Source organism: Oreochromis aureus, linkage group 12 (genome assembly GCF_013358895.1).
Source record: "Oreochromis aureus strain Israel breed Guangdong linkage group 12, ZZ_aureus, whole genome shotgun sequence".
Taxonomy (NCBI): Eukaryota; Metazoa; Chordata; class Actinopteri; order Cichliformes; family Cichlidae; genus Oreochromis; species Oreochromis aureus.
Genome location: NC_052953.1, coordinates 11,624,221 through 11,644,434, shown reverse-complemented (window position 1 = coordinate 11,644,434; position 20,214 = coordinate 11,624,221). Strand labels below are relative to the sequence as shown.

General features: G+C 37.6%; 2 protein-coding genes across 3 annotated transcripts; both read right to left on the bottom strand.

The window, feature by feature from the left end:
- Positions 1-426: 426 nt before the first annotated feature.
- LOC116311040 (probable isoprenylcysteine alpha-carbonyl methylesterase ICME) lies at positions 427-3,509 on the bottom strand. Its single transcript, XM_031728042.2, is given in 8 exon segments — positions 427-749; positions 878-1,040; positions 1,559-1,700; positions 2,072-2,155; positions 2,389-2,592; positions 2,719-2,839; positions 2,955-3,104; positions 3,193-3,509. Coding segments are annotated over 8 exon segments (1,101 nt in total). The 5' UTR covers positions 3,195-3,509; the 3' UTR covers positions 427-514.
- A 6,181-nt stretch (positions 3,510-9,690) lies between these two features.
- LOC116310989 (probable isoprenylcysteine alpha-carbonyl methylesterase ICMEL2) lies at positions 9,691-14,986 on the bottom strand. Of its 2 annotated transcripts, none has more exons than XM_039620386.1 (9): positions 14,854-14,986; positions 13,267-13,296; positions 13,029-13,178; positions 12,795-12,915; positions 12,452-12,664; positions 12,217-12,300; positions 11,064-11,205; positions 10,700-10,862; positions 9,691-10,569 (listed from the first exon to the last, which is right to left on the bottom strand). In XM_039620386.1, coding segments are annotated over exons 2-9 (1,149 nt in total). In that variant the 5' UTR covers positions 13,269-13,296; positions 14,854-14,986; the 3' UTR covers positions 9,691-10,295. The 2 variants fall into 2 exon arrangements, with proteins under 2 accessions (XP_039476320.1, XP_039476321.1); XM_039620387.1 differs by lacking the exon at positions 14,854-14,986 and adding an exon at positions 14,753-14,772.
- Positions 14,987-20,214: the final 5,228 nt, after the last annotated feature.

The window sequence follows — 20,214 nt, the reverse complement described above, 5'->3', positions numbered from 1 at the left end:
TTGGTACTGTCTTTACATGTAAATACACAGATAATATATGAACATCTAGCATACAATCTTTGTAAATAAGATTTAGAACTTTTACATCTAAAGGCAATCAAGTTTGGGTTTTTTGCTCTGCATTGAAGATCTAAAACATTTATGATGTTTTTGGTTGCCTGTGAAGCAATAATAATAAGTAATGAAATGTTAACAAAAGATAACATTTGAATGAAATATTTAATTCAATAATAGGTATTTTGTATCTGGATTTTAATATTGTGTGTAGTGAGCTTCCTAATAATCCCTACTGCTCTATAATTGATTTCACTTTGTGATTACTTGTTTGACAGCACTATAAAGAGCATCTCTCCAGTATAATCAAAGTACTGTTAAAAATATCATATTAGTTTTATAAAATCAGAGCTTCAAAGAATCAAGTCAAACTCATAATTAAATGGCTAATTTTAATTTACAGTACAGTACAATTCAGCACATATTGGAGCTTTGCGAATACTTTTCTAATCACGGCCAGTCAGCAGATACCCAGAAGTTTTCTGAACTCTTCTTTGATGTATCTGTAGATCGGATGGTAGAGGCGTCTGTTTGATATCATGAGGTCAACGGCAGTCTCAGTGTGGGCGACTCCAGGAAGCAGATTCAATGACATCTTAACAGAGCGCAAAGTGAGAAGCTCAGAGAATCTTATGGTAGATTCAGTAGGAACCATAATGTCATTGGTCCCATGAAGCAAAGCGAATGGAGGCAATCTGTCAGAATAAAAAGGACTGTAGTAAATAAATGTCTATAGTGTGTTTGTGTTTCCAATTAAGAATTGATGTATTAGATTTTAGAATTGGTGTTAAAGCCATTTTTTTTTTTATCCTTTTCCGCTCACCTGTTGACTTTATCCTGGCTGAGCTTCTTTAGTAAGTGTGTTGGTGAGTAGTATGGAAAGTTTTTCACACCATTCATCGCTTTGTGCATGGGGGACACTCGTTCGACTCCTCGTTTCTGTTCATGCTCATAATGGTCCATGATGTTGTAGACGCCGCTCAGACCTGTCCGGTGAATATAAGACAATTAGTCTACCTTATTAAGAATAACAGGAAAGAAAGAGGTCATTTTTTGATTAAGTTGTTAATTTTCATTTTTTTTAAATGTGAAAATATGAAGTACTTGTAATAAAATAGTAAAATAAGTAAAGGTGTCTGTAGCTTAGGAGACAGAACAGGTCATCTGCTAATCAGATGGTTGGTGGTTTGATCCCTGGTTGGTTCAGTCTGCATGCCAAATATCTGCGATGTGTTCATCACAGTGTGAATGTTAGATAAAAAAGCACTTAGACATAGAAAAATAATGTTTGTGGGAGTGCTTGAATGAGGCAAGTTACATAAAGCCCTTTGAGTGCTCAGGTAGAGTATAATACAATCTGGTAATACAAGGGTGAAACAAACATCACAATATTGAAAATTTGTATATATTTAATCACTGTAGAAGAAGACCATTATGGAAAAATGTTGGAAGATGGGTACGTTAAGACAAATACTAATATTAAATGATGAACTTCATTTCTTACCAATAATTCCTCTTATCGAGAGCAAGACTTCCTGCTGCTTGCCTGGCTCTATGGAAAGCTCCTCTCTTGTATCAACAAGAAACAGTGTGGTGAGTGTACACAAATGTGCACCTGCTGAATGCCCAATTAATACAATGTTGTCCTATAAAAAAAAACAAAAAAAACCCCACACACAACACAGAACAGCATGCTGTATGTGATTATACATTTTTACTTACTGAAGATTAAGTTAATGCACAGATACACAATGATTTTATTTTTAAAAAGGCTCTGACAAAGATAAATTACAAGCATGATTAGTCTGCATATAGGGGCTCAAAACTTAGCACTGCTTTAATTCTAGACCAACACAGCCGAGCAGCAGTCTTTTGGAGTTTTCCCCGGGCAGTGAGAAAGTTGGTAAATATCAGAATATCAGGAGTCCTTGCATGCCTAGCTCTGTGCCTAGCACAGAGGTAACCGGTTCATTATTAATTTTATAAAGAATACTTAAATAATACTAAACTGTCTTACTTTGTCAAAGTTGAATTTCTCTCCATTCTGGTGGGCCCAAATCAAGCAGTCAGCGATATCTTGGACCATCCCTAAAACATTCCCCTGCCAATCACAGTCAACCAAGAGTCAGTTTAGAAACAAGTTTAATATTTAAAATTGAAGCTCTTCTTTGTCCTGTAAATTTACCTTTTTTGTTTACCTAATTTAAATTCAATATGTATTTTATCAACTCACATACATATGCGATAAAATATTATCATTCATAAGTTATGATTCAAGGATGTTATGACTCATAACATCCTTGTGATTACTGTGTGTTGTTTTAAAGCTCTTACCTTTGGATATGTGCAGTAATCAGGACAAATTACAGTTGCTTTCAGTTCTTCAGCCATCCGACTCCCCAGTAAACAGTAAGTGGACCTTTCTCCTGTGGCCCATGCACCTCCGTAGACAAATACTACCACCTGTGATGGTAGCTTCCCTACATTTGGAGGGTGGTATAAGTCCAGCTTGTTGCCTCTGCGGCCAAACGTGATGTCCTGTTAAGCGTTCACACAAACAAACTGATTACTGACACATTTTTCAGCACTGATTCAACTGAAAACAGGCAGATTTCAAGAAAAATCAAAAAAACAGGACAACTCAGCGAGTTATGCTTAACACACCTTTTCATAATACTTTAGATTCCTCTCATCGTTATACTATGACTTCAGCTGAAAGTAAACTTTCCAGTACTGCAGGTATTTGAGAAGATCCAGTATAGCGAGGGTCAGACGATATATTCGCCTGATGAAGAGGCCAAAAGCGTAAATGAAAATTACAAACAGACTGCTCAATGAGTGGGCCAATAAAACAAAACAAAAAATCAAACAAAACAAAAAGCAAAAATTTTAAAAGTTACCTTGGATTAAGAGCTTCTATGTACTTCTTATACCCAGGCTTGTCAGGCCAACCATAAATCCACTGACAGGCTAAACAGATGGAGTACAGCAGGCCCACCAACATGACACCCACAGTCACAGACAGTGACATGTAATATTTTATATCAGACCTTTAAAAGCAACATATATTATGTTAAGATTCATTAAAAGTACACTTAGTTTGTGATCTTCGAGAGGATATACTTGAGAGGATCTTACATTCTTTATGGCTTCATCTTTCTTATCTGCAAACATAAAAAATATAAATTATAAGTAACAAAACATAAGCAACAGAAAACAGTATAAATTGTTTTCAGAGAAATGGTGGCACAAAGTTATGATTGCAGTTTTCAGACGTTCGTCATATTAAGGATCATTTTGTAAAGGCTTTTAGTTGTAACTACTTAATTTATAAGTTTAATAATGTTTTACTTAAGCCGTAATTATTAACAATGTTAGGTCTTTTTCTGTTAACCCTGGCTTTCTGCTTTAGTCTCATTTCACATGCACATAAAAATGAGTTATTTGATGCTTCATTCACCCTCCTTCTGTGCACAAAGGATCAAACTAAGCATCAGAGGCATTATCAGAGAAACAGGGGGTAGAGATTGTAAACTGATTTCATGCCAAAGGTCTGAACATGATCTAGTCTGGATCAAGCTGTGTATTCAACATTACATACTTATAACATTACTTATGGTTATGTAGCCAGGTAAAAAGAAAGATATATTTTACACCAAATTCTCTGATGACTTAAAGGTAATAAATCCGATAAACTTCACTTTGCAGAACTCCCTGCTGGTATTGGAGGCTGCAGCTGTTGGGGGGTGCTGTGGACAGGGGGAGACGTGTTTGTTTTTAAAAAAGGCTTGAGTGCATGATGAGTGGAGTGGACATTCAAAGAAAAATCCACATAAATGACAGAACCAAAATTTTGACACCAGAAAACTGTATCGTGAAGTGATGATGTTGACATTTTTCACTACATCTTTCACAGGGTTTTAATGTTGTGGCTCATGAAGTAATCAAGTAATATTTACTATATGTAGCAAGGCAATCCTTAACCAAGTATTAAATTAATAACTAAGTGCCTTATTGAAGGCAAATTAGAAACTGTTAAGACATTAATGGGCAAGACTTAGTATTTGGAAAGAAAGATTTCTCTGGAGTTTGCAGAGAATAGTTTTCCATCTGTTCGTCCATCCATCCTCTTCCACTGTGCCCACAACCTGCTCAGGGTCAGGTTGTGGGCACAGTAGCCTAAGCAGAGAGCACAAACTTCCCCCTCCCCAGCCACCTTCTTCAGCTTATCCGGAGAAACGCTGAGTTGTTCCCAGGCCAGCCAAGAGATGTGTCTCAACCATGGTCTGGGTATACTATACACCCTTGGATCGCTTCAAGGCAGACTGAAAGTCTTGAGTTTCTCTGGATGAAAATGTCTTCTTGATGTCAGAGGTCAAAGAAGAATGGACAGACTGCTTTGAGTTGATAGGAAGACAACAGTAATTCAAATAGCCACTCATTATAGCCAAGGTATGCAGAAGAGCATCTCAGAAAGCACAACATGTTGAAACTTGAAGCAGATGAGCTACAGCAGCAGCAGACCACAGTGAGTTAAGAACAGGAAACTGAAGCTACATTTCACATAGGCCCACCGAAATACCCCAAAACAAAATAAAAACAAACAAACAAACATTCTCTGGTCTGATAGGTTTTGATTTCTGCTGCAAACTATGGTATGGTCAAAATATTGTATAAGTATTGATCCTCGAATCATCAGGGTGCTGCTGGTGGTGTTTCTTGACATACTTTGAGCCCTTTAGTACCAACTGAGCATCACTACACTTACTGAGTGTAGCCATCCATCCCTATATGACCACAGTGAACTCATCTTCTTCCAGCACATTGTTGAATCTATGCCATTTTGATGTTTTTTGCTTGTTGCCCACAACCAAACAACTGAAATACGTTTTTTTTTTTGTTTTTTTTTTGTTGTTTTACCTGGCTGCTCCTCCAGTCCTTCTGGGTTTCACTTTTCAGTAAAACAGGAGGCTGGTTTAAGTCCAGAAGCCCAAAAAATTGACTTAAGCATCTGTTACGGCCACACAGGAGCTTTTCTTCTTGTATTATGTTTAGTTATTGTTTTTGTGTTTTTTCCCCTCTGATGTTTAAAATGGTTTTTTCAGTTACTATATAGGTCAACCTATATAGGTCAGTTTGTTGAGTTATGATATTTTTTGAGTAGAAGTCTGTTTAGTTTACCTCTTTTATAGGCCCACCTAGTTCTTAAAATAGCTTATTTCTATTATTGTGTATTTTTGAAATAACCTCTTATCTTTTCTGGGATATAATAAAAAAACATATTTTGAAGATTACACCTGTGCTTGTACGTTCTTGGCTGCTTGGTCCCTTTTAAGGCAAACGGGGGTTGGCACTTATTAAAGTTGGCTGATGTGTGTATTTGTATTTAATGGCTTAGGACTTTCAGAACATTAGTACATGGTTTTTCACATAATTCACAAACACAAAACCATTTACGCTTGAATAGCTTTCATAAAGAATTGGAATAGCTTAGTGATGGTTGTCCTTAAAATTATACCACAGCACTCTCTAGTGGGGTTTTATAGGACGTACCAGCATTCAGAAAGGCGCTTTCACTCAAGAATAATTCTAAAAATCATATGAGCGCTTAATAACTCTTGACAATAAACTGATAAAGGCGAACTGTATATCAAACAGTTCTGGTATGGAATTTAAAATAAGTTTTCTGTCACGTATTTTCGCAGTTCTCCTACTGTTGGACGTTTTGTTGCCAGAGTACGTTTGTCTTCTCTGTCACGACCTCATTAGGCGAATGAGTAGAGGTGGAGGACAAATGCAAACAAAAACTAAATATATATCTATATATATAAAAAAGAAGAAGAGCAGCGAAGAGAACCCACCTGCACTTAATAATGTCACTGCGGATGACTGAAGCACACGTCAACTTTCATACTGTGCTGTTTCATGCAGGTCAAGTAAACGAGAACCACAGGAGAAAAACAAACAACTTCAATGCAAAAGTTGAAATTCCATCTCTTGTCCCAGCTTACCCGAAGTGTAAATCAGTTCACGACAATTCAAAAGGCTCGCAGCACGGCAACAGATATTAGAAAGGGTAATGTAAGCGAACCTTAAACGCACTTCGACCCATTAGACCTGGCATGAGCTTATCTTTGGTCTTCATGCAAGACAACTTGATAACAAGCCAATTTTAGTACAGCACCATAATGTTCATAGTTCACCTGTAGGTTTAACAGCCCAATCATATCATATCAGCAGATTATGGACATGGGAAATGCATTTACGATTCATATTTACATTTACAGACCTACCCCACGTTTGTGCCCCGTTTTCACGCAGGGTGTTCCAGGTTTACTGGTTTTTAGGTGGTTAGATTTATTTACAGATTCCACTCTCCGTGCTCCAGATGTTGCATCCGCAGATTCGTCATTTTCACCCAGCGGTCAGCTCTGTCTGTCTGACAGTGTGTCAGATCAATATTATCTTCAGACAACAATTAAATTATTTTAATATTAAAAAAAAAAGGCATTATAGTTTTTGCATGTCCCTACCATTATTTTAATTTTATTTTGACTTTTTGTTTCTTTACTTAGTTTTAGTCTTTATTACTTATTATTTTATTTACAATACATACCAGAGGCAAGATATGGAAAATCAGCATAGATATTAGAGTATAAGCAGAATTTTTGAAAGCAGTTGGCTCACAGGCTTTTAGACACCCAAAGCCTCACTAGAAATATCAATCAAACCCTAATCTTGCAGTTTGTGATAACAATTTTTTTTCCAAATTAACAAATATCAAAACTGAGGATACGTCATCTTTACTTTATTTTATTTTATTTTAGTTAGTTTCCCAAGTTCACAAAATTATTTCAGTTATTTTTTTCCGAAGGTCTATTTTTTAATTTTTTTTACTTTAGTTCACTAAAATGTTGTTTTTTTCACATCACACATTATAACATTGAAATGTACTCATTTTCAGTGCTGTTTGGGGTGTGAGGACAGCCACTTTTAAATGGTTGGTTCCTCCCTAAAAGGCTTTTGGAAATTCATTAAGGGTGTTTTATTTCAAATTTAAATAAATTTGCTTCCATCTGCAGCTCCAACCATTCCAAACTGCTGGAGCTGGCTTTGGTTTGGTAACGTTTGGCTAATTTCTCCAGATTTTTATTTTTTCATCAATTTTCATTCTTCATTTCAGTGTGAATCAATGCTGATTCACGTAAACGACTGGTAAATGTTTACTATGGAGAATATGTATACTTTATAAATAAAATTAAATTTAAATTAAATTGAATGAATATATTTGACAATTAGAAAAAAAATCCGTGGTCTTTCTTCAAAACTGATACAGCCTTTAATGATCCTAAATGTGTCCTTTGTTTGTTGGACAAAATACTAAATCCCAAAATAAAGGAGTGAGAGCACAAGTATAATTATCTTGCAGGTACCATTTAATAATCATACAATAACTTATAATAAAGATTAGAGGTATTTGTGGTCACTTTCCTACATTAATCGGCCACTGTCCATGAGTAATTTATCAGTACATAAAATATGAGCACTGCCAGTGTATGGCCACCAGAGGGAGGTAGAATTATGTCACTTGCAACAAAATTTTTTCAGTCAAATCTGTTCAGGGAGACTGAAGCTAGAAAACAATAGTAAGTTAGGATGGAAAGATAAAATGCTTTGATTATCATTATTAGTGGTTTGAAGCTTTAAGGACTACACAAATCGGGGATATTCTAGCCAAAGTAGTGGGCAAAACACCGAACCCTGCCTTACTCGCTGATCCGTTAGAGAGAAAGTAATTAGACATAGGGGTGGAAAGTACTTGTATAAAACGGTGTGAATGGGTGAATGAGACATGTTGTCTCAACGTGCTTTGAGTTCTCCAGTAGAGAAGAAAAATACTATATATAAACCATTCCATTTCAGTTTATCAAATCCTTATAAAAACAAACTGAATCCCCAAAGGCATCTAAATGATGATGCTTTGCTTTGTCAGAAATGTTCGGTGCTAATGTAATGTGTTTGTAGTAAATTGATTGAAAACAAGCAATCCACCACCATAATTATCCCTACAAATGCAACTAATTATTACACCTCTGTGTTGTATTAATGTCCATCTAGCATATCAGAGACATTCTCAATAAATTCAGGGGTTTTGCTGGCCCTAACTATGGAAAACCTTCACTTCAGCACTGCTAATTCAAGGAAAGCAGAGCTACTGTCCAGCGTGAGGGTTATTGTTATAGTTGGCCACATAGAGCGGAGCCTCAAGCCTTGAGTTGGCGTGTGGTTCTTCCTCCGTCTGCCACGATGTAGGGAGTCCCAGGTGCTTTTTGTAAAGCCACAGTGGAAAGGAAGCTACTTAGTGAATGTGAGCCATTCAGCTGCACCGAGAGCACAGTCAGCTCATTCTGAATGCTGTGGTAAGAATTCACAGCATTTGTCACTTACAGTTTAACACTATCATCAATGTCATGTCATGTAGAGTGATATTAAGATAATTACACCTGACATTCATTCCTGATTCTGTGTGGGTGTAAGCTGAATACATTAGCTTTCGTTTTGTCATTAAGTCCATTAAAATTATTGGTCTTTTATTATTAGTAGCATGACATACCAGGAAGCCAAATACAGGAACCTGGGGGGATCTATTTGAACTAAAATAGGATCTATAATTATTATTCTGCAAAATGCTCATGATAGTAGAACTATATGTAGTCCATTACCACAACTGATTTAGAATTCAGGCCCCTCTTCTATGGAACCAGCTTCCAGTTTGGATTCAGGAGACAGACACTATCGCTACTTTTAAGATTAGGCTTAAAACTCTCCTTTTTGCTAAAGCATATAGTTAGGGCTGGATCAGGTGACCCTGAATCCTCCCTTAGTTATGCTGCAATAGGTGTAGACTGCTGGGGGATTCCCATGTTGCACTATTTCCTTTTCAGTCACCTTTCTCACTCAACATTAATAGACCTCTCTGCATTAAATCACACTTGTTGTTAATTTCTGGCTCTCGTCCACAGCATGTCTTTTATCCTGTCTTCCTTCTCTCACCCTAACCGGTCGCAGCAGATGGCCCCTCCTCGCTGAGTCTGGTTCTGCTGGAGGTTTCTTCCTGTTAAAAGGGAGTTTTTTCCTTCCCACTGTCGCCAAAGTGCTTGCTCATAGGGGGTCATATGATTGTTGGGTTTTTCTCTGTATGTTTTATTGTAGAGACTACCTTACAATATAAAGCGCCTTGAGGCAAAAAAAAATTGATATGGTACAGTTTTATTCATATCTACCAGGAATATACTATGTCACCTGGAAAGTTTTGAATGTTTTTTTTCAGATTGCACTTCAGATGAAACCATCTTTGTGATGGCATCTCTACTAGCCCAAAACTTATCCCCATTCACACAATCTGAAAACAGTCTTGCTGCCTCTGGTGGTTCAGATCCAGCAATTATTATTATTATTATTTTAAAGAAGGCAACGCCTTTCTCAGGAGGTGCTTTTGTTTTTTTATTGCCCTTTTAGCTTGCTTGGCACAGTACTGGCATTACTTAACTCCCTCCAACAAGGGATTAATCAAGCCAGCTGCTGAGGTCAACTGATATTGCCAAACCAGCTGAAACTATGACATGGAGATTTGGCAGGAGTTTCTCACAACAGCTTTTATTTCTTTAGGTGTTTCTTTTTTTTTTTTTGCAAACACAAGAACGTGATCAGTTTATCTTGTCAAAGGTCAGACAGTGAATATGATGTGTAAAGGTTTCATACCTCAGGTGAATCAAGTCCCACACCTCCACCCCCACCGACACACCCAGTCGGCTTTAGGCATAATAATTCCAAATTAAGTAGGTGTAAAAAATGATGACTGTACTTCATTTGTCAATAAAACTTGGGTTATTAATGAGCTGTTACAATATATTATACACATACTTTTAGAGTATCAAATAAAACACTTGAAAAAACTAAAATTTGATAATTAAATAACAGGTACAGATTTGTTAACTGTATTCGACTTTTAATACTGTGTATCAGTGCAATTCTTAAAAGCGCACATTTGTCCACAACTTATTTTACTTTGTGATTATTTATTTGAAAGCAGCATAGAGAACAACTCTCCCACACAATCACAGTATTGTTAAAATATCATGACAGTGTTATTAACTCAGAAAGAGTCAAATCAAACTCAAAGTTAAATGGTTCATTTGAGGTATAAGAACAAGTCTCTAAAACGTAAACATATAGATCATTCAGTATGTATTACAGATTTCTGAATCTTTTTCTAATGAAGTCCAAGCACCCAGAAGTTTTCTGAACTCTTCTTTGATGTATCTGTAGATCGGATGGTAGAGGCGTCTGTTTGATATCATGAGGTCAACGGGGATATCAGTGTGGCTCGCTCTGGGAAGCAGATTCAATGACAACTTAACAGAGCGTGAAGTGAGAAGCTCAGAGAATCTTATGGTAGATTCAGCAGGAACCACAATGTCATTGGTCCCATGGAGCAAAGCGAATGGAGGCAATCTGTCAGAATAAAAAGGACTGTAGTAAATAAATGTCTGTAGTGTGTTTGCATTTCAAATAAATAACTGATGCAATAGATTTTAGAATTATAATTGACGTTAAAGCCATTTTTTTATCCTTTTCCGTTCACCTGCTGACTTTGTCCTGGCTGAGCCTCTTCAGCAAGTGTGTTGGCGAGTAGAATGCAAGGTTTTCCACACCATTCATTGCTCTGTGCATGTCAGACAGGTATTCGATTCCTCGTTGCTGTTCATGTTCATAATGCTCCACAGTGTTGTAGACGCCACTCAGACCTGTCCAGGGTTAATACAACAATCAACCTAACTTATTAAGTATAAATAAAGGAAGAGGAACCACAGATTAGCTAAAAATGCTCAAAATGTGTTTTATAATCTCCATCAATAATTTAGCTATGTATGTGGCAAATATCACATCCTGAAAGTTGAGTATAAAATTAACAAACATTTCTTTAGATGATGAACTTCATTTCTTACCAATAATTCCTCTTATTAACAGCAAGACTTCCTGCTGCTTGTCTGGCTCTATGGAAAGCTCCTCTCTTGTATCAACAAGAAACAGTGTGGTGAGTGTACACAAATGTGCACCTGCTGAATGCCCAATTAATACAATGTTGTCCTATAAAAAAAAAAACAGAACAGCATGCTGTATGTGATTAGATATATGTATTTTTTAACGTTTATAACAAACAATTTGTGACTGAGTATAAAAGTATTCATATATGCACTTAGCCCCAGGACATCCTAGGTCGCACTGCGATTTATTTTTTAATTGTATCATCAGATCTGTGGCAGCATGCCACAGCATACCATATAGGTGAGGAGGGAAACTGAGCTATCAGCTGATCACCTGGTGATGACTAGGATCAGGTGATGTAGGAGCATGCTGCACAGGCTTTGTGTAGTGAAGGTGCGTTGGGGGAAATCTGACAGAGGCCCTGGCCAACGAGATCTTCAGAACTTCGACAACATTCTGAGAGATGCTAAGGACATTGAGTCCAAGTGAACCATGCTCTGCAAAACCATTGCTGAAGCTGCTGTACAGGGTTTCAGCTGTAAGGTGGCTGATAACTGTCACAGGAATAACCCTTAATTCAGTCAAGCTGAAGAAGCAGTCCGAAGCTTGGTTGACTTGTGGGACCTCCTCAATCCCACTGACTGCTTCTGTGCTGAAAGCAGAGTTTGGGAATGAAGAGGAGGACTCAGACATTAATGAGGGCAAGGTCACTGATGTAGTTAAAAAAACTCCTTGGTGGTAGAGATTCACCCACGATTCCTTAAGGCTCTGCAGGTTGTGCAATTGTCTTGCTGGAACACACTCCTCAGGCTTCTTGGAAGGACTGTCCCAGGGTATTAGAGAGGAGATCCAGTTCGTTAGATGGGCCTTGGTTACAGGAACAATGTGGTTTTGATCCTGATTGTGAAGACTAGAAGAGCTCTTTATTCTTTGAGGACTCAAAGTGATGTGGGAGTTTGCCCAACTAGCCTAGAAGTGTTTTATGAACTTTGGGATTTCACCATGTTCAACCACATTCCTCATGGTGTCTTTCTTGGGTTTGTTTTGGGAGTATGGTGTATCTGGCCCAGGTTATCCAAACCCTTTACAACCATATCGAGAGTTTGGTCTTACTTTGTCAAAGTTGAATTTCTCTCCATTCTCGTGGACCCAAATCAAGCAGTCAGCGATATCTTGGACCATCCCTAAAACATTCCCCTGTCAACCAGTCAACCAAAAGCCAGTTTAGTTTAATATTTGAATTATTTCTTATTTGTTCCACTTTTACTCTCATTAAAATTCATTGATATATGCTAAACATGTGAGAAAAATATGAATCTTAGGATTACTGTTGTTCTGGGGCTCTCACCTTTGGATATGTGCAGTAATCAGGACAAATTACAGTTGCTTTCAGTTCTTCAGCCATCTGCCTGCTCAGTAAACAGTAAGTGGACCTTTCTCCTGAACTCCAAGCACCTCCATAGATAAATATTACAACAGGTGATGGCATATCTTCTAACTTGTCTACATTTGGAGGGTGGTACAAGTCCAGCTTGTTGCCTCTGCGGCCAAATGTGATGCCCTGTTAAGTGTCCACAAACAAACTGATTACTGACACATTTTTCAGCACTGATTCTCCTGATGACTTCATTTATCTGAAATATTAATCAAGAAAACAGGTAGATTTTCTCTTCAAGTTATCCTTAACACACCTTTTTGTAATACTTAAGGTTCCTCTCATCGTTATACCATGACTTCAGTTGAAAGTAAAGTCTCGCATACCGCAGGTATTTGAAAAGATCCAGTGTAACAAAGCTGAGACGATATATTCGCCTGATTAAGAACACAAACACATAAACGGACATTAAAAACAGACTCTGCTCAATGAGTGGGACAAATAAACAAAATAAAAACAGAGAAAACATCGAAAGTATTTTAAAAGTTACCTTGGATTAAGAGCTTCTATGTACTTCCTATACCCAGGCTTGTCAGGCCAACCATAAATCCACTGGGAGGCTAAACAGATGGAGTACAGCAGGCCCACCAACATGACACCCACAGTCACAGACGGTGACATGCAATATTTTATATCAGACCTTCAAAATGAACATATATTAGGTTAGAATTCATTAAAAGTTTAGTCAGATAGTGTTCTTCAAGATGATATACTTGACAGAATCTTACATTCTTCTAGTCTCAGTCTGCCTGTCTTACCTGCAAGCATAGAAAGATTATAAGTAACATAATATAAGCGACAGGAAACAGTATAAATTGTTTTTAGTGACACAACAGGACAAAGATATGATTATTTAGTTTTCAGAAGCATTTCATATTAAGGCTCATTTTGTAAAGCCTTTTTAGTTGTAACCACTGGCCTAATTTAATTAATGCTTAATACTGTTTTAGAATTTGTATAAGTGAGTAATAATTAACAATGTTAGGTCGGAAGGCTGCCTTCATCCTGCTCCAGCTTTAGAGAAAAAAATGCTGCAGAACATCTGGATAAAACGAGTTCCTCGCTAACATTGCACTTACACCCATCACCCACAAAATTAAAGTCATCTGTTCTTCATCTGTGTGGCTCAGAACAAGGTTTAAGTGAGTGATATGTGCCAAAATAACGTCCACATGACTGCCAGGACCCATATTTTGACAGCAGAAAACCACGTTGTAATGAGACGATTAATGTTCTTCACTTTATCTGTCAGAGGATTTTAATGTTGTAGCTCAGGAGGCAAGAATATGAGAATTATTTAATATATAGATTGCTCCGTATGAAGGCCCTCCTCAGCTATATAATAAACTACATTAGAATTTATAATTGCCTTATTGAAAGTCAGTTAGAAACTACGACATTTCTGGATAAGACTGGCCATTTAGAAAGATAGCTTATGACTTATACATAGAACATTAGCACATGGCCATGTAGGTCATTAATAAATATATTAAAAAAGCTTCGACTTCATGCCGGAGTACCAAGAATTTCTACCAAACGAAAAAACCCAATAATTTTACAACACTGGCATTTATCATGTATATGCTAAATATATTACATTTTCAACTCTCTTGATAAAATATGAAGATAAAAGGATGCTTAATGTTGCTCTTATGGTCCCATTGACAGTCTATACACTTCTTATTCACCATCGTTTCAGCTGCTAATTGTTTTTTGTATTTCAGTTCATATGTATTAAGGGATTGGCATACCTTTTTTGACACGTATTTTAACATTTTGTATATACCTTGTTACCACCATATTTCCCTCTCTGTGCAAAATTGAAAAATAACTAGCAAAAAAAGACAAAAACTCTGTTTCAAGAATACACTGGCTGCTTCAATTTCTATGTGGTTGTTTCCACTGTATTCAAGATAATGTCTTCTTGGTTCTGACTAGAATTACAATAAATAAATACAAAAAAAGCCTTTCCTTCTGAGTAAAAATCAGACTTTAAGAAGTGCTTTTCCTGCAGATACAGCAAAATGTGTGACACTGTATCTAGATGTGAGACGGGCAGGAGGATAAGAAATAAAAAATGTTATGCAGACATCTAATCATCCTAGAAATCTAAGCAAAATTGTGCTCTTTTTTTTTCGTTTTTAGAGAGCTTTGACGTAAAGTTAGCCGTACCACTTACTCAACTTGAATCGTGAAGGTAATGAAGTTTCCTACCGTTTGACTCTTTGTAGCAATAGTATGTTGGTAGCTAATAAGCTAGCGTATATCTTTATTTAAAAAAGAATAATAATAAAAGACTATCAAAACAAACATACCAAATAAAAGGGTACTTTCTGTCAAAGGCCGGGCTGTATGTACATCATGTAACTGTAGTGTAGCCGCTTATGAAACGAGTTTCAAAAGGACCGGAAGATGCAAATTTGTCCTCAAACCAAACACACAAAGATACATACGGCGAAGTGAAAATAGTCTGCTGTTAACTTCCGGTTTTGCAATGACAGCCAGAGAGCATCCGTTGATGTTTGAAAGTAACACTATACTCTAGTTCATTTGTGGGATTGAGAACTTTATATGTCAGCAAAATAGAGATGACAAGTCATTTGTTACTCTAATGTTTTAATGATTTATTTATTTGCTTACACGTGAAGCTTCTTGAATGCATGCATTTTTTTGACAAAACCGATGGCGGACATGTTTTTTTTTTAATCTCATCATTGTCAACATCTCTGCAGTGATACTCCGCAAAAACATGGTAAAATAGTTTGGTGATAAAATACAATACAATACAATATAATACAATGTATTTTCTCGAAGCTTTCAACTGTGATTCAGCGGAAGGGCTGTGTTGATCTTTCATACATTTATTGTGTTTATTGTGTTTTATTTTTTTAAATAATCAATTTATTGAGAAAGTCGCTGAGGTGTGATCGAGCGGTGCTAGTGTGATAGATTAATGTCAGACCATTACAGTATGTCAACAGTATGTTATCTAAAGGGAAAACAGCGAGGGCATTTACGCATGCGTGTGGCAAAGTCATTATTTTATTAGACTCAGGATCTGACGGTAAATACGGTTTTTATTCTAGAGATGGTTCCGGTCAGCTGTTTCACCAGATTTCAGGGTTATATGCTGAAATAGTTTGTAGTAATGCAACTCGTGGATAAAAATCCCCCTGTCAGTGATTCATTACTGATCACTGACTTTGTGTTTTGAAGGAAGGATACAAGTAATTATTTTTTCTCACAGTATCACGCTTCAACCCATAACACCACACACACTTCCCATTAGAATCTAACAGAACTAAATATATTGTTTCTTCTCTCCATTTCAGTTACGGGATACGGTGACAGTCATAAAACCTGCCCTTATCATTTTAGTGTAATACTTTCTCCCCTTAGCCATTTTTTTTGTTTTTTGAACTGATAATTTGAGACGATTTTGATAGGATGACTATGGGGCGCCTGGCATTAAAATCTTGACTTAGAGAGTTTTTCACAATGAAATTGAAGCTTACAAAAGTATTTATTTGCTCAAAACTGATATGCCCCTGATTCCAGTTACAGTTTGTGTGTTACGGCCAAAATACCAAATTCCACAGCAATCCCACAGCTCTCAGATTACTAAAGAACGTCCATTATAAACACTTTTTTTAAATAGTGTTTTATAACTTCAGCATGTATTGGATGCTATCCAACTCGCTGCTTGCTTTTGACTATACATTATTCCCGAGCCCTCACTTAATCATCACATTGCTCTCATTACAACAATTAGAGACCAGTCCATGAGTAATTTTATAGTATATAAAATAGTAGCACTGGCAGTGTATGGCCACCAGAGGGAGGAAGAATTCTGTGACTTCCATCCTGAACCGTTTCATTGATTTTTAACATCTTGCTGCTAATAATCGCCTAGACATTATCAAATCTGTTCTAGGACACTAAAGCTATGAGACAGCAGTGAGTTAAGATGCAAAGATAAAATGCTTTGAGAATCAATATTAGTGGTTTGAACTTTTAAGTACTTCCCAAATCTCGGATAGTGATATAATTTATCTGTTCTTGCAGCATTCAATTTATAAAATCAATGAAACCAACTGAAGCCCCAAATGCATTTAAATGATCATGCTATGCTTTGTCAGAAATGCTCTGTGCTAATGTAATGTGTCTGTAGTAAATGGCTTGAAAACATGCAGTCCAGCTGTAAAATTATCCCTACAAATGCAACCAATTGTTACACCTCTGTGTTGTATTAATGTCCATCTAGCATATCTAAACCAACATAAATTCTATAAATTCAGGGGTTTTGCTGGCCCTGACCATGGAAAACCTTGGCTTCAGCACTGCCAATTCATGGAAAGCAGAGCTACATACGAGTACTGTCCAGCGTGAGGGTTATTGTTATAGTTGGCCACACAGAGCGGAGCCTCAAGCCTTGAGTTGATGTGTGGTTGTTCCTCCGTCTGCCACGATGTGGGGAGTCCCAGGTGCTTTTTGTAAAGCCGCAGTGGAAATGAAGCCACTTAGTGAATGTGAGCCATTCAGCTGCACTGAGAGCACAGTCAGCCCATTCTGAATGCTGCGGTAACTATTCACAACATTTTCCTCTTATTGGTTAACAATTGCATTATCCTCAAGAAAGTAATTATTTCATGTAGAGCGATATTAAGATAATAACACCTGACATTCATTCCTGATTCTGTGTGGGGGGTGAAAAAAAGAAGCTGGATTTGATATATTTTAATTTTTGTAAAATAAGTTGCTGGCCTGAATTCAAGGGGAATGTAAAAATGGTGAAACCGGTTGCAAAATGCCAGAGTCATCACATTTTTTTCAGATCAAACCAGCTCTGTGATTTCTATGATGGCGCAGGGAGGCACAATGCACCATCTCACTGCATTCCTTCCACAAGAAATCCATACCTCACCCCTGTCATGCCACGGAATTACAATTCAGTGCAAAATGCTGAATCTCTATCATCTGCATGGAAACTGCTCTGTAGCTCTTTTCCTTTAATTTATATCAGTGCTTTCATTTTCTAAAATATTTCTATTACTGTTTTTGAAATACACAATTGGCACATTTTTGTTTATCTTTAAATGAAATCTCCAAAGGGAATGAGAAGACAGCTGCTTCGTGACCATGCTGGAGAAGAAGACGTGCTGTTTCCAGGTAACTCAGGTACAACACCGAGACAGGAAGCCAAAATAACGATGTGATCATAAGATATTTCCACTGTAACTGTCACTGTCTCAGGCACTATCTGTCCTGCCATCAGCAGCCCGAGGGTTTGTGACGTTATGCTTTTGAGTCCCTGTCCAGTATGTCGCAAAAGCATTGCAAAAATCTCAAGCAGTTTTTAAACTTGTTTTAACTGCAGGACAGATAAATCTCTAAAATTTCAGATGCACTGAGAAAATAATAACCCTTTCATTTCAAAAGGCGTGATCAGCTCATTACTGTGACCAGTGCTACCAGTGCTGAGTCACAGTCAGAAGGGTTTGTCCACATTATAACTGGAAAGGCTTGTAGTACTGGATGTACCTTTGAAATCCCATCTGTCCTTTTCACACATGTGCTCACAGTCTATTCACTTCAGATCTAAAAATACATCCAATCACCCTTCTGTATTTGTAGCACATACATTGCTGACGCTGACGTTCATTACTGATGACTGACTTTGTGTTTTGAAGGAAGGTTACAGGTAATTATTTTTTCTCACAGTATCACAGCAGTGAGGTTCAGTTTACCGGTTACATTTGAACTAATTTCATATGTTCTAAGCAAAACTAATATTGTGTTTGTCATTGTTGGTGTTCTGCAATAAACGGAAGTTTCTTTGTGTATATGGTTGTTTGCACAGGGAGTGTTAGAAGGATTGCCAAAAGATGAGTCACGTGTAAACTAAACATCTGTAACATATAAACTAAACAGGGCACTTTCAAATTTCTTAGCTTATGTCTAAAATATGAAAATATGAATGTTCAATGTGTGCAAATCACCTTAGGGTGAGTTCTAATAATGAAAAAAGGATATTTTTGTGAAATTCAGTAACAAAAAAAAAAAAAAAAAAGGACTTGAGGAATAACATTTAGTTTTCCTTATTAAATGTTTGTATTTGCACGTCTCGGTGTGTATATCTTCAGCTGAACTTATGTTTACTGCTGTGACTTTGGATAAACCAGTATGTTTATATCCCGCCAGTGAACCCTTGCTCTGACCCAGTCCCTTGAGCTCCTAACTGTGGCGCAGAACTGAGCCGGGACCCAAACGTGCCGCTTCTGTGTTTGTCTTGCTTGCTTTTCCTTCCGAAACGTGCTCTCAGTGGGCTCAGGCCTCCAGACTCAGAGCCATCTTTTCACTGGGATTTCACAAACATGCCAGGGCCCCAAAAGAACATCCCTTTCACAGTGGGAACCATGGAAACTGGCACTGACCATAAGGTCCAGTTTCTAGGTATCCCAGAACCTGGAAATACACCCAGAGTCCCACAGACGCCAGACGAGCACTGAAGACAGAGGTGCTGGCATTCATGCACGTTTTCAGTGGGCCCTCTGACTGACCGGAGAGAAACAGAGTGACCATTCTTGTCAGATGCATTGGATGAATGTTAACAAGTTTGTGAGGATGCTCAAGACGGCATTCTTTAGAAAAAGAATAGCGAGAGTTGGCAAAAAAAAGAAGAAAAGTATTTGATGGGGAAACTGGCAAAGAAAATAAACGATGTGTGGCCACACACGTGTCTATGCGTGCACAGTCTCGGGGAACTTCAGTTGGTTCTTCCGCTTGTACAGTTTGGTCTTTATATAGTCCCAGATCGGCGTAGAGACCGAAGAGTCGAGTGTCAGTGCGTCATGCCTCTTTCCTTCACCGACTGAGCCAACAGGAGGTTAAAAAAAACCTTAGAAACTGCTTGTAAAGCAGTGAATCTTAACCATGGAAGTGTCTGTTGCATAACATGCTAGATGGATGTCATCTTATTACATGAAAAAAATGAAAACAAAAAACATAATTTTGCACACGCTGGGCTGACAAAGCCCTGACTCAAGCGCTGAGGGGAAACTTTATCAGTGTGTAATGTGATGGTCCACTTGCATTCACACCTGTTTTCCTCACTTACTGTAAACTCTCACCATCTTCACGAAAAAGTCAAGCTGCTGCAAATAAAAACAGTGAAGCAACAGTAACGGCGCGCCATAAATAAGCCGCCACAGTCAGCTGGGTTGTTTATAAGTTTAAGATCACAGGTCTGCTCTGTGCTCAAACTGAAACACATTTCGCTGGTGCTATTGCATTTGTCTTGACTCCCTGTGAGAAATGTTAGTCCGTTCAGCATGTGGTTTCTCTCTGGACAACATGACCACATAAAACTGAGAAAACCCCCCAAACAGCTATGTGTATTTCACAAGATCAAAAGCCTGTAAACTAGAAAAGGCAGACATAACAGCTCATATAGGAACTTCTTTCTTCTGAATTACGTGTGGCGAAAGCATCACGCTGCAGAAGACAGCCTCCGCCCATCCGTGATGATAAGGTCACGCCAGTCAAAGCGTAACTTGATGTAGACATTTACACATCCCCTCTTGACGGAGCTGTGAGGATATCAACCTGTATGTTTACTTTGGATGTAGACAGTAGGAAAAATACAGTTCCTGCATAAACTACTCACATCAAGGTTT